The 14,175-nt window shown below is 31.4% G+C and overlaps 1 protein-coding gene across 1 annotated transcript; it reads left to right on the top strand.

The window, feature by feature from the left end:
* Positions 1-2,128: 2,128 nt before the first annotated feature.
* HELRODRAFT_94341 (hypothetical protein) lies at positions 2,129-9,938 on the top strand. Its single transcript, XM_009021141.1, has 15 exons — positions 2,129-2,200; positions 2,306-2,371; positions 2,457-2,568; positions 2,685-2,761; positions 3,033-3,145; positions 3,405-3,531; positions 3,647-3,722; positions 3,927-4,027; positions 4,292-4,419; positions 4,882-4,985; positions 5,610-5,717; positions 6,373-6,513; positions 6,714-6,817; positions 7,687-7,786; positions 7,956-9,938. Exons 1-15 carry the CDS (start codon positions 2,198-2,200, stop codon positions 8,126-8,128), a joined length of 1,533 nt encoding a protein of 510 aa, XP_009019389.1. The 5' UTR covers positions 2,129-2,197; the 3' UTR covers positions 8,129-9,938.
* The last annotated feature ends 4,237 nt before the right edge of the window (positions 9,939-14,175 follow it).

Here is a 14,175-nt window from a genome sequence, read left to right on the forward strand (position 1 = left end):
CAATTCAATTTTAACTTTGTCACGCACACATCAACATCCGACGAACGTGCAACCAATTTAGGAAGTTCATTTAGTAATAATCCTGGTTTGCTCGTTTGCTAACCCCAACCAAATGACTCAATGATTTTTATAACTTCTGAAGTACAATAGTATAATGATATCTGGTCACCAAACCGAACCCTGCCGAGCACCAAATGAAATTGTACCCACATCAAACATTGTGTTGTTAAAAAGATGAATTGCTGACCACGCAGTCTTCGTTGAGGCGAGAAAAAATAAAACTAATTGGCATGAGTGTTTTTATTTTTGAAATAAAATAATTAATAATGAATTTTTATTATGTTGGAGTGAATGAATGCGTGATGCAATGGTTGAACCGCAGAGAGAGATAACTGATGAATGGTGGGATGATTTTAAAAAAAACATTGTGTTAGACGGCCAGGCTTTGTTCAGATAAGCTAAAACTTATTCTACATACTTTTCATAAGCACTTAACCACAAACATCAAATTTTGATTTGGTATGTCTTACTCCCAACCAATTTATTTTCGTATATTGGAAATTGGCTGATGAAGCAGCTTTGTCAACTTTTCCATTTTCTTTTACGCTCACAAGACTTAGTATCCAGATAATAAATAAATTTGTTATCTTTATTTAAGGTTTGCATTTGAAATAACAAAAAATTATCCTGTTAATATTTCTGTAGCCATCGTTTATATAGAATAAAACAAAGCGGCAGTGATTAGAGCAACTTTTGAGCTTAACGCTAGAAAATCGTTGTTGAGTTTTCTAGATTTATTATATTATCGCTCGAGGCTGCTTCTCGCTTCTCGTGCCTACTAATTTTCCCCGTTCCTTGTTAGATTGTTTGGTTTTGGCTACAGAAATGGTACGTGTGTTACAATTAGATCAATATATGTAATTATGTATTTAAATTGATATAAGTTGCTACGATCTGATTCACCGAGTTTTCACTTTTTAACTTGTGTTCTTTCTTTCTGCCTGTCACTGTCAGTCTGTGCTCTTTTCCTTTCTTATTATAAATTAAATATATTATATAATACATTTTATCTCCCATCATTATGTTTATGTCGTTGTTTTTATAGTGGAAACAAGTGTGCATTTTATTTTAAACTGCTTGATTGAGAATTTCTTGTTGATAAAATAAAATGCTTTAAATTAAAACTTAAAAGTAAATTTTACTTTTAATTTAATTTAATGTTAATTTTACTTAGTAAAACCATTCATCTTCATCCTCCATATGATATCTTGAATAAATTTAATTTGTGTTGCTAAGTTATTGAATAAATATTAAAATAAAATGTGTTTTCAACATCAAAAATATCAAGTCCAAGTGATTAGTCATGATCATTATTGTCAAAGTCACTTTAATCTAATTACTGAATGTGTATTTATTGGGAAAAAAATCAACACCTAAATCTTCTTAAACAGATTATAATCAACTAATTTCTTTGAAACAAAGACATGTACACCTTGAGAGTCAGTCTTGTTTAATCTTCCATATTTCATTGTTTAACTAAGTGAAGCATGACAGCAAGTGAGCAGACAAGCATTTGTTCTGCATTTATTTATATGCTGTCTACTGAAATCACTGAATTTTATTAAGGACTGCTATGAAGCTAACATCTCTGTCACTATATAAATAAGTTTTTTCACAATATTTGCTAACTTGGCATAAATAACAAGGTAATCAATAACAATAATGCAGTGATGGAGACGAGGAATACGGTGAACTACAGGTAAGAGTAGTCAAAGTTTGGTAGCTGTTAGACTTGAGTACACATTTTTACCTTTATTTCTGCTTGACTTATTTTAATTTATCTACTCAGAATTTTCTTATACAATTATTTTCATAACTTTACCAACTAATCAAACGTTAAAGAGTTATAGAAAATTTAAGGTGACATTACAAAGAATTCTCTCTTCTATATATCACACGTCTGAGAATTATGTTTAAATTTATATTAACAATTAATCCTTTGAGAAACAAGTAGTCATCAAAGTAATTTTTAGCTTTGCTCATAAAAAATAAATGGAAGAAGTCTTGTTATAGCAGGCATTCACAAATTTAATTAAAGGTAAAAAAAATTATCATCTTATTTTCACAGGCATTGTCTTTAAATCCAGTGCAGTTGTTGAAGGCTGGAGCCGAAGAAGAGAAGTCTGAGAATGCTAGAATGGTAATGATTACTACAAAGTTTTATTTCATATAAGTATGTATCTTAATTATTGTTAACACGTTCCTATTGGCAAGTGTTTAATCTGCTTTTTTTTAAATTTTTCAGTCATCTTTCATTGGGGCCATAGCCATTGGAGATCTCATCAAATCAACACTTGGCCCAAAGGGAATGGTAGTGATAAATTTAATCTTTTGAATGATTGACTATCATTAATAATTGCATGCAGTGTAACATTTATTTTATTAAATAACATCAGGACAAAATATTGCAATCAGCTGGTCGAAATGAAGGTATCCAGGTAACGAATGATGGTGCCACTATTCTCAAATCAATCGGAGTTGATAATCCTGCTGGAAAAGTTCTAGTCGGTCTGTGGTTTTTATTAATTTTTATTTTATCTTTTTTTTTTCAATTTTCATAATGTTATGTTCAAATGGAAAAATAACATGAATTTAAAAAGCACACTATTTGATTTTCATGAAAGATATTTCCAAAGTGCAAGATGATGAAGTCGGTGATGGCACAACATCGGTTGTTGTGCTGGCTTGCGAACTATTGAAGGTCAGAAATTATTTCTGATACATTATGTTTTCAGAATTTTTATAAGTATTACATTGTTGGAAAGAACCTAATTTCAAGCCATTGATTTTTTAAATGTTTTAGAAAATCCTGTGAATATATTTTAAGATTTGTAGTAAGTTACCTGGCATAAATACTTTTACCCCGAAATCACCAAAAATATCAATCCACTGTCTTGCGATTCATCATTTGATTAAATCAACAATAAATTAGCTAGTTATCATATTATCTTCCTGTTGATTATTCTGCCTAGGAGGCTGACCAGTTGATAGCCCAGAAGATTCACCCACAGACGATTGTGTCCGGATGGAGGAAGGCAACAGCAGAGGCCAGGAAAGCTTTAATGGAATCTGCATTGGATCATGGGTTGGTTTGTTGGATCACCGTTCTTTTTCTCTGATTGTGTGTCTCTTGCATTAGAATATTTATATTAAATTTATATAAAATTATTTTATTAAATATTTTATTATAAAATATTTTATTAAATTTAAGCATTGTTATGAATACTTGAGGATTTTATGTGGACAAACAGTTTATATAAAATCATTTGAAATCTTTCATTAGTTTTCAATTTCTATTATTTTTACTTGTTTTCAATTAATGCACCTCAAAATTCTGACTCAAGATCTGATCCTGTTAAGTTCAGAGAAGACCTGATGAACATAGCTAGGACCACATTAAGTTCCAAGATACTCACTCAGTACAAAGATCACTTTGCAAATCTAGCAGTTGATGCCGTGCTTAGACTAAAGGTTCATTTCAATGAAATTTCAGTTTTTGATGTTTAAATATGGTGAATGTTAAATATTTGTGTGTTTCTATAAGTTTCTGTTCCCATTGTGTTTCATTCTCTTTCACACCTGACAGGGGAAACCAAACTTGGATGCAATTCAAATCATCAAAAAGCTTGGTGGCGGTTTGAGAGACTCATTTCTTGATGAAGGTTAATAATCTTGAGATGTGTTTATTGTTTATCGTTCATTGTTGTGTCCAATTTTTCGATCTCTTGTTTTTATTTTCATATTTATAAATGAGTTGTTACCACAATTTTTTTTAACTGCAAATCACTTTTTTTTACATGAATTTGTTGTTATTTTTCAATTTTCTAGACATTGTTTGCATTTTTCACCAATATATTCATTACCAGGTTTTCTGTTGGATAAGAAGGTGGGCATCAACCAACCAAAAAGAGTGGAGAATGCCAGAATATTGATTGCCAACACACCCATGGATGCTGACAAAATTAAGGTGCTTGCATGTCTTTTAAACGTTTTAAACAGTTCTCAACATGAAAAATTTTAAAGAATATGCATTTAAAAATAATACAATGAGATTTTTGAACAAGTTAATGCTCAGTATATTGATAATTTAAACAACTTCTTGTGTTACTTGTGGCTAAGAGGCAAATATATTTCCAATAAATTTGTTATCCTGTTATCCTGAGTTTATTAGTTAAAAAAAATCTGTGAATTGGTGCGTAAATTGATTGACAATCTGCAAATCTCATGACAGGTGTATGCTGCTCGTGTGAGAGTCGATGGTGTGTCAAAGGTGGCTGAGCTGGAATTGGCGGAAAAGGAGAAGATGAAGGCCAAGGTCAACAAGATATTGAAGCACGACATCAATGTCTTTATCAACAGGTCATTCATATTCATCATAATTGATTTGTAATCAGTTTTTTTTTGTTCATAATGTTTTAAGCTTTCTGTAATGAATCATTTTTTAATGTGATATTTAACTTATTTAATCCTGCATTATTTACTTTGTCTTTTTATTTTATTTTTTTTGAAAGATTTTACATAAGCCTTATTGAATATTATTTTTTATTGGTTTTATACATGTTTTATTGCCTGTTTTCATATTTTGCTTTCGTTGTTTTTTGTTTTTTATATGTGTTTAAAACTTAATTCCTATCCTTGGATTCGATCACTTGTTACTTAGGGTACACACACTAGTTAAGAGTTGCACTTTTTTGTGTATCCTTTTCATGTTGCTAAATTTACATTTAGTTTACATGAATAAATGAATGAATAAATAACCTGCTTGTGTATTTTGTTCTATACTTTATCTTTTAATGATTAAATATTATGATAAATATTTAGGCAATTGATATATAACTACCCTGAACAATTGTTTGCTGATGCTGGGGTCATGGCAATCGAACATGCAGACTTTGAAGGCGTTGAGAGATTAGCTCTGGTTACTGGTGAGTATTGTAAATGTTATTCACTGTCTCTCTCTGTTTGTTGTGCTCACATGTGGTTTCCATCTTTTTTATTCATTTGTTTAAGTAGAATTTTGCATAATATTTTTGCCTGATGCAATTTAAATACTTGAACACATCATGAAGTTTAGAATTAATAAAAATTAAAAATGAAAAGGTATAAATTGACCCAACCTATGTAGTCATTATAGCAAGTTGGCTAATAGAATAAATGCATTCTTTACTTTTTTGGCGGCCAAGTTGAAGAGCGCATTATTATTTTAATAAAACTAAAAAGAACAAGACAAATTAAAAAATTTCATTTTTAATATTATTTTTTTATTTTAATTTTAATAAATTGTCTAATGAATTGTGTATTTCATGTTCATGCACTGTTGCATTTAGATTACTTACATTTATTTAAAGCAAGAATATAACTGTAATATTGTAGGTATCAAGTCAAATGCAGTAGATAAAGTGGAAGTATTAATGTAGGAAGATATTGGAGGTCTCTTGTATCATCAATGGGTCATAGATCATATATTGTGGCGTTGCTTATCAACTTAATGCCTTATTATTATTGCCATAAATGAAAATTTAATTGAAATGTATCTCGCTTTCTATCAGGTGGTGAAATTGTTTCGACATTCGACATGCCTGAATTGGTTAAATTGGGTCGATGTGACCTGATCGAGGAAGTCATCATCGGAGAAGATAAACTAATTAAATTTTCGGGTTGGTTTATTTCACCTGTTCTTTCGGTTATTATTATATTGTTATTACACATTCAGAGCTTTTTTTTTAAATTTATCTCATGTTAATTGGACTGATCAAAAAGATTATGCTCCGGCACTTTGGGAATGAAAGACTGGCGTTCAGACTAGATTTTATACAAATGCAGGGAGTTAAGGAAATAGGTACGTTAAGATTTTACCTCCAGCTCAAAATAGAAACTGGGAAAAAGCAAAGAAGTCACTAGTCTGAATTTGTTTCGTTCTCACTCTTCCAGTTTTTCCCTTCAGTTTTGTTAAATGTATGTTGGTACTCTATTTTAAAAACCGCATTAGAATGGTTTACATAAGGATATTAATAGAAACCATTTTATTTAAAGCTTTTCCCAAATATTGGAATGAGAATATCAATTTTGTTGTAAATCTGAATAATGATAAAACCATGTTTTTCCAAGTTTTGGGGACTAGATCTGAATGTAGAGATCATGCAATTTACAAGACATTGTTTTTGGGGAGCTAAATTCAAGTGCCCCCAACACTTTTTTCATTAAGATAAGAAAATGATATATATTAATTATTGTTATACCTATTTAAACTGTAGATTACTTAATAGTAGAGGAAAAATGATGATGAGTAATGTTTAAAAACACGTATTTCAGGAGTAGCAATGGGAGAGGCATGCACTATTGTATTGAGAGGGGCGACTCAACAGATACTTGATGAGGCTGAACGATCGTTGCACGATGCTTTGTGTGTCATGTCTCAAACTGTTCAAGAGACGAGGACCGTATGCGGTGGAGGTTAGTACCTTAATGTTCCTTTCGTCCTTCATCTATTTAAAAAATTAGTCCATTCGTTCAAAATTGTATTTTTTTTGTGTATAATTCATAATTCTATCATTTTAAAATTTATTGTTAATGTTTAGTTTACTATCCATTAGAGTCAAAATGTGCATCACCATTGCAAATAACAACAAAATCTTTTAAAATTTCATGCTTAGGAGCGTCTGAGATGTTGATGGCTTGCACCGTTAGCGCACTAGCCTCAAGGACCCCTGGCAAGGAAGCAATTGCTATTGAATCTTATGCCAAGGCTCTCAGAATGGTTAATTATTTTATATTTCAATTTTTACTATGTACGTATATCTTTACAATTTTCATGAATTTGTCAGTTGAATTAACAAAATCGATAATACTGCTATCTATTTTATTTGTGAAATGAACTCAAGAAATTAATTACTAATTTTGAATTGAATTTACAACCCTAAACATTATACATTTATCAAATAAAAACCACTTTTATGAGTCAATATACCAGAGTTGCCCCAAGCTTTCATTTTCTCGTTAATGATTCAACTTAATGATTGAATTTATCCCAATTGATAGATATCTGCTGCTTCAACAGTCATACACTCTTGATAATACTTATAATGTCATTCATTTTTCGAGCCTAGCTTTTGAAATTATTTATAGACTCAGCAGTATTTTGAACTTCAGTTTGTGATATGAAAATAGCAGAAACTTATATTTAGAAACCATCAAAGTGCTTACAAAGGTAAATTCTCGTTTACAGCAAAAGTTTCAACTAATTAAAGCAATTAGGTTGTTGATTCATACCAGAAGCTTGACTCCCAAAAAGAAATATTTTTGTTAATAATTAATGAATCTAAGTTATTTTTAGTGGTTTTGGTCTTCCTCCAGCGGCTGCAAATCAAAATTAAAACAGCATATAATGTCATATTTTACATTTTTTATGTGGCAATTTGACGAATAAGGATATATATAACCCATATTTGATTTTATGCTCCATGAAAATGATGTACACCAGAGTTCTTTAAGTTGGACCCCCAAATAAAATACTTGTCTGCGTATCTATAACAAGTTGTCATTAATTTCAAATAAATTTGTTTTATTTCTTGTTTCTGTTTTAATTGTCGATTTTTTGATTTTATTTATCATTCAATTTGCATACAGCTTCCGACATATGTGGCAGATAATGGAGGATATGACAGTGCAGATTTGATAGCCAAACTGAGGGCTTATCACACAGAGGGGAAAAAATCGTATGGATTGGGTCTGTACAAGTTAACATGGAGATTCTATTTTATAATTCATTTAAAATTTTTTTGATTTATTATCTTTTCATTAATACAGCGAGCACCACCATTGAATTAAAGTTAATCACATTTGGCAAATTTAAACAATTACATCAAAAATCACTTGGTGAATTTTACGATAAACAGACATGAACAAAGGGGAAGTAGCAGACATGACAGAACTGGGTATCTTAGAATCCTACAAGGTGAAGCAGCAGATGTTGGTTAGTGGGGCAGAGGCAGCAGAAATGATTCTCAGAATTGACAGCATTCTCAAGAGCACACCCAGACAGAGGGCTCCTGATAGACGTCCGTGTTGATTCAAAAGCCACTGCAGTGGTTAGCTCTCGTCTTGTGTAGGTCTTGTGCTGACCACATGGACCTATTTTAACCTCTGGTTTTATGTTTTATTTATTCAACACTTTTTCTAGTGAAACATTTTTATAGTAACGTTTGTTATTCTATGTTAATTTTTTGGCACGTGTTTGTGCAAAAATTTTCTGTCAAGAAGTAGTCTATTGCTAGTTAATGTGCGAAACTTTAAAAACCAATAAAATGTAAGTTCTCAACGGAACTACTTTGTTCCACAGAAACAGAATGCAAATACGTATGGATGGACTGAGCACACTTAATATTTTTATAATCAATTAGATTGTGGGCTAAAGAACGTATATTATTCACCTACCTTAAAAGCATGAAATTTTTGTGTGTCTGTGTGTATGCATACACGACAAAGACTTGTTAAGTGTCACGGATTTTAGAAAAAGTAACACATCAAAAATATAATTTGACAATTGGAATAAAATTAATAGAATTTATAAAATAAATAATATGACCGTGTGAGGTTAACATGAAAAGCCGTAAGTTGTGACGAAGAGATGTGAAACGTGAAAATGCATCAATAAATGTACAATGTGCATTTGGAATGTGACTAAAATTGACCACTACTGTAGTTTATTCGACATTTTTTTCTCACTTCAGTTTCATCCTCGTTAACGGCATTCGGACATCTCGACTGGACACGGCGTGAATCCTCATGTATATTTTCTTGCACATGATTAACTTCTTTTTGCAATCGAACGCGGTTACTGCGTCTCAGGACTGGACACTTAACCATTAACCTATCACGCGTAGGTGAAAAATTGTACATGACAATGAACAAGCAATAAATTTTGTTGTTTGATAGGTAAATTAATGCCGGTAACCGTGCGTGACAAAAATTCAAAAATTCTTAAAAGCTATAATACAATTAATATGTTCAAAAGTATATGGCCACATTTATCTCTACATCGTCAGAACAAAGTTTGTTTGAATCTAAAACAGTGAAGTAAAAAAATATTAAATTATTTTTACATGAGACATCGAAATATTTATATCGAGATACAATATCGTGATCTAATAATTATCACCGAATAAACTTACAAAAACAAACGTTTTGTAAACTCTTAATTTAAATCTGATAGATCGTTAATCGACTACTGTGTAGTATGGCTGCTAAAGAAAATGGAATGAGATAAACTGTTCCAAAACAAGCATTGTACAGAACGAGTGTATGGATTTCCTATGAACTCGCAACAAATGATGAGATCACCCCCACTTTTATTATTAAATAGAATGTAAACAGTAACGTCAGAGGGTAGTAATAATTATTCAACAAGACTGTAGATGTATTCCCTCAATGGTTGTGGCAGTGGCAGTGTGCTGGCATGCTGATCCACCTTCCAGTTAATGGCATTGCAGATTGAAATCCGACAAAGCTGCTTCAGTTTTCTAGGTTCAGAACTGAGTGCTCGAATTCTGGCTTGCACTTGCGTATTTCTTGGCCCTTGTTCAAACTCGTGGTCTAGATTAGAGCATATTCCATCAACAAAGCGTGTAAGATGCGCTTGACACAACGTAGCACAAAACACGTCGAGAATTTCAAACGCAGTTATATTATTGTGGCGGGCATGAATGTACAACCCTCGTGATAAATAGTAACTGACTGTGTACTTGGGTGGAAAGTTGTGCTGTGGCCGTTGTGCCGAGTCATTACCAGATGATGACACGTTGTGTCTGGAATTTGAGTGACGTGAGGTAGATGACGACGATACATTTTGACGTTGTGCAAATGTCGACAGAGTGACTTGTCGATGCACCATCATCGGTGTTGAAGATGCGGCCGACGTCGAAGCGCCGTTATTTGTGCTTTGCAGCTCCTCCGGATTTATCAAATTTGGGTTGCCTTTGAATTTAAACATTTATAAAAATGTTCACAGCAAACACATTTTTAAGAACGCATGAAACATAAAAGAGCAATGTTCTGACGAAGGGAATGATTTACATATCGCTAAACCAATATATTAAGTCGAGGATATTTAAAAATAAAACAAACCTCCAGCTCTTATAATGGTCCGAATGAGCAAATTCAAATAATGGATAAATGAAGGTTCCAGTATAGCTGAATTAAATATGATGACTAGCTGTTTCAAGTTTTTACGAAGTACTATTTGTGGATCTAAACCATATTTGAAGAATGTGTCTGTCAAGTAAGTAATTTGTTTTGTTAGCTTATCGTCAACATTTTAAAATTTATTTTTTTAAAACTATTTTTGAAAAAGTATAATGTACGTTTTGATATATAATTTTTTCTATTTTGTCAAATTCATACCTATAACAAATCTGGTACGGATTGAATTATCTGTTCACACCAATAAACAAAATTTATTAATAAACCAAAAGATGGAAAATTCATAAACCTCTTTAAACATTACTGTTGAGATAACAATGCAAGGATTTAAAATGAACAGACAAAATAATTCTGATTTATTTGGAATATTCAAACTTAGTTTTCATGATTTTTGAATGCTTAATTCAGAAGATTCAATCCCTTTTATTACACAATGAAAATTCAATGAAAGTAAGCGAACATTTCAGAAAAAGCTCAATTAAATCCTGTTGCCCTTTCATATTTATTCTTCTAAAACTCTTTCATAACTTTATAGTCTGTATGGAATTTGCACTTTTAACAATTTGAATTATCTAACCTTCAACATTCTTTGTAAAAACTTTATTTTTAAGATGCTTGTCATGACATTTCATTATATAATTGTCTTTTTTGATAAAAGTAACAATGCAGAAAACTGAAAAAATAATTAAAATCAACCTACGTTTTAATTTTGTTTACAATTTACTTACACCTATTCTGCCAACCGAAGTAACTCTAAAACAATTGTACAAAAACATGTTTTACACAGCAACAGAGAAAAAAACAAGCCCATTTTAATCTATAAATCATAAAACCCAAAAAAATAATAATGTTATAAATAATTTTATATCATTTTCCTACCTAGAAGACCCTTGGTGAAACCAAGTAGGACACCTAATCTGTCATTGTCATCAACTGCATTGTACAGCCATCTATTCAACGAATTCAAAAGTAAAGTTATCGGATTTTCTCCAACTGCATTTATAACATTTGGATCAGCTCCATAGAAACAGAGAGTGTCAACAATTTCTTTTACCTTATAATCAATAATTTGAAAATATAGCTTATTAATCATCAATTTTAGTAAATATATTCAAAAATGTACTTTATAACCATGTTTTTACATTATTCATTGTTTGACATTATCAATAGTAAATCAGATTATAGTGATTTTAATTGGTTGATAAGCTTACCTGATGCTGTTAACAACTTATAGCACATTTTTACAAATGGGAATTTTTATCTAAGTTTATTTAAAAGAAATGAGCAATAAATTAAATTGGTTGATAAATACTTCAGTTGCAGTGGCACTGAGTAACGGAGGCGACATAGCACATATGACACGCATCAAGTAGTAGAGAGGAGAAACAACATTCGGAGGTGCCATCAAGTTGGGGTTAGCTCCCATGTCCAGAAGATCAGTCAGCATGGCTATCATGCTATTCAATAGACCATTTAGATAAACTGGAGCCACTCCAAACCTATCCCTCATGTAGAACAATGGCCTGCTACTGTGGTGAGTCAACAAACTATGCAAAGCTCCTTCACCTTTTTTATTTGTTTGGTTAGGATCACATCCATGTTCTACCAGGAGTCTAGCACAATTGCGAACCTTTTAAACGTTATAGTTCATACTGAATATTTTTCATAATAACTTTGTAAACTATGATGATCCAACCTCTGTGATGTAAAGATCTCTTTCCCTTGGAGTTGCGCTTCCGTAATGCTTGAATAACTTATTTAGCAAAGTATCGCCATCACTCTGAAAGTTCAATACAACAATTGAATAATTAACTTAATTTATTACACAAACTATTAATTTGGCAGAAGATTGTGTTGAAATAACATAAAAAAAAATTATTTTTTTGACCTAGTAACAGAAATATCACATTAGCACAAAACATACACCCGATTATAAAAGAGGAACTTTGTTGATTAAATTATTATATAATTCTATAATTAGCAGAATAAAATGAAGAGAAGCATGAGAAAGAGCAAAAACAATGTTTTGACCTGAGAATGTCAAATTGTACAAAAACTTAAGCAACTGAAAATAGCTATTCTAACAAAAAGAAATTATAGCCAATGTCAATCACTCAAATTGATACAGTCCTTTTTCAAATAAAAAACAGGCTCAAAACTAACAAAAACAGCTAATACTAATAAAATCAATCAAATCACAAATCAACAAAATAAAGCCAGTAGACCTCAGCTTCATCTCTTCACATTCAGAAAAGCATTGAAGAAACTTTAAACATCAGTCAAAATTATTAAGCAAATTTTATTTAAAAGAATATCTTTGACAATAAAGTGATGAGGTGAGTAGAGAATAAGTGAATTTGAACGTGTAAAATGACTGAATGAAGAAATGTAGTGAATAATGAGGCTAAAAAAACCTAAAACTCTGCTTAGCCCACGCAAGAAAAGGAAGGTAACAAGGAGTGCCAAGTTACTGGTACAAAACAAAAAGAAGACCTTACTATAGTGAAAAAGAAAATATATCAAGATGTGCAAAGCTGTAAATTTTACCAGATTTATTCTAAGTAAAAAATTCTTTCTCTGGTTTCGGACTTTTGTGAATACAAACTCTGATGTCAAAAATGGACATCAGAGTTTTGAATTAAAACAGAGTTACAATTGAAAACACTAGATTTGATTGAAAATAAAGAGCACTAATTAAATTAATGAATACCTTAGTAACCATCATGCCCAAATCTTCAGGTCCTTTATCCAGCATTAGTTGAGTTAGACGAAACATACAACTGGTGTCATCAGAAATATAAATCTGATGTAAAAGAGTGCCTGCTTCCGTTTCAAAAATTTCCTCATCAAAGTAGGCACTACTTTCCAGCAAGATAACAGCACATTCGCGATTTTTGTGGCCTTGAAGTGCATGTTGAAGTGGGGTGAGACCTTTTCGATCCCTCACGTTTACCTAATTAGTTGAAAATATAAAAAATGTATTTGTTAGTTATGTTATAATTTGATGACATCCCAATAAACTCCATCAGAATTTTGTCACTTGTCATAGAAAATCATGCAAATTAAATTAAAGTTCATACAAATAAAATCAAATTGAAAAGCAAATTAGCACACACCACCTGCTCTGGAAGAGTATCTACTAGCAGCTTAAGACATTTCTTAGCTCGAAACTTGCATGCTTCATGCAACAAAAACTCCTTTTTTATTAGCTCTTTTGAGCATCGATGATTCAACAAAACACTCACAACTTCATGACGATCACTAGGAAATGCATATGAGATCGGAAAGGATGGATTCTTAGTAGTCACCTAAAGTGGTATTATATTATTTAATAGTTAATTGTAACATTAGTTTAAATCATAATACAAATAATATTCAAATATTTTTGAGCTTTTGGTTTGAAAAAAACAGTGATCAACTACAAAAAATAACAAATGAACTAACTTTGCACTGAAACTTAGCTACAGATTTACCAGATCCAGCAGCAGATTTCAAGTGATTAACAGGGTAGCATACCCTTTTTGCAATGTCTGCTCTTGCCCCATTATCCAACAGCATCTGAACAATAGCCGCATGTCCACATTTAGTAGCAAGATGAAGAGGAAGTGTACAGGCTCCAGAGTTCAAATCACACCCTCTGGTTATAATAATCTGTACTACCTAACATTATAATTAAAAATGTAAAATTAATTAATTATATAATTAATTATAATCAAATAAAATCGCATTTTTATGAAATATTTCAAATGAGCCATTCAATTTACATTTTAAATTGTCTAAGACTTCAAAATATCTTTAAGTTACCTGTGGCAGGTTACAAATGATGGCTCTTTGCAAAACATTCCATCCATTTTCATCTAGTACATCCAAAATATTATCTGATTTGGGACATCTATTTATCAAAGTTTGTACATGTTG

Source organism: Helobdella robusta (genome assembly GCF_000326865.2).
Source record: "Helobdella robusta unplaced genomic scaffold HELROscaffold_3, whole genome shotgun sequence".
NCBI classification, from domain to species: Eukaryota; Metazoa; Annelida; class Clitellata; order Rhynchobdellida; family Glossiphoniidae; genus Helobdella; species Helobdella robusta.

Coding starts and splice junctions, on each gene's coding strand:
- HELRODRAFT_94341 (XM_009021141.1), top strand. Junction 3,146..3,404: donor GAATCTGCATTGGATCATGG/GTTGGTTTGTTG, acceptor TTCTGACTCAAG/ATCTGATCCTGTTAAGTTCA. Junction 4,986..5,609: donor GAGATTAGCTCTGGTTACTG/GTGAGTATTGTA, acceptor GCTTTCTATCAG/GTGGTGAAATTGTTTCGACA.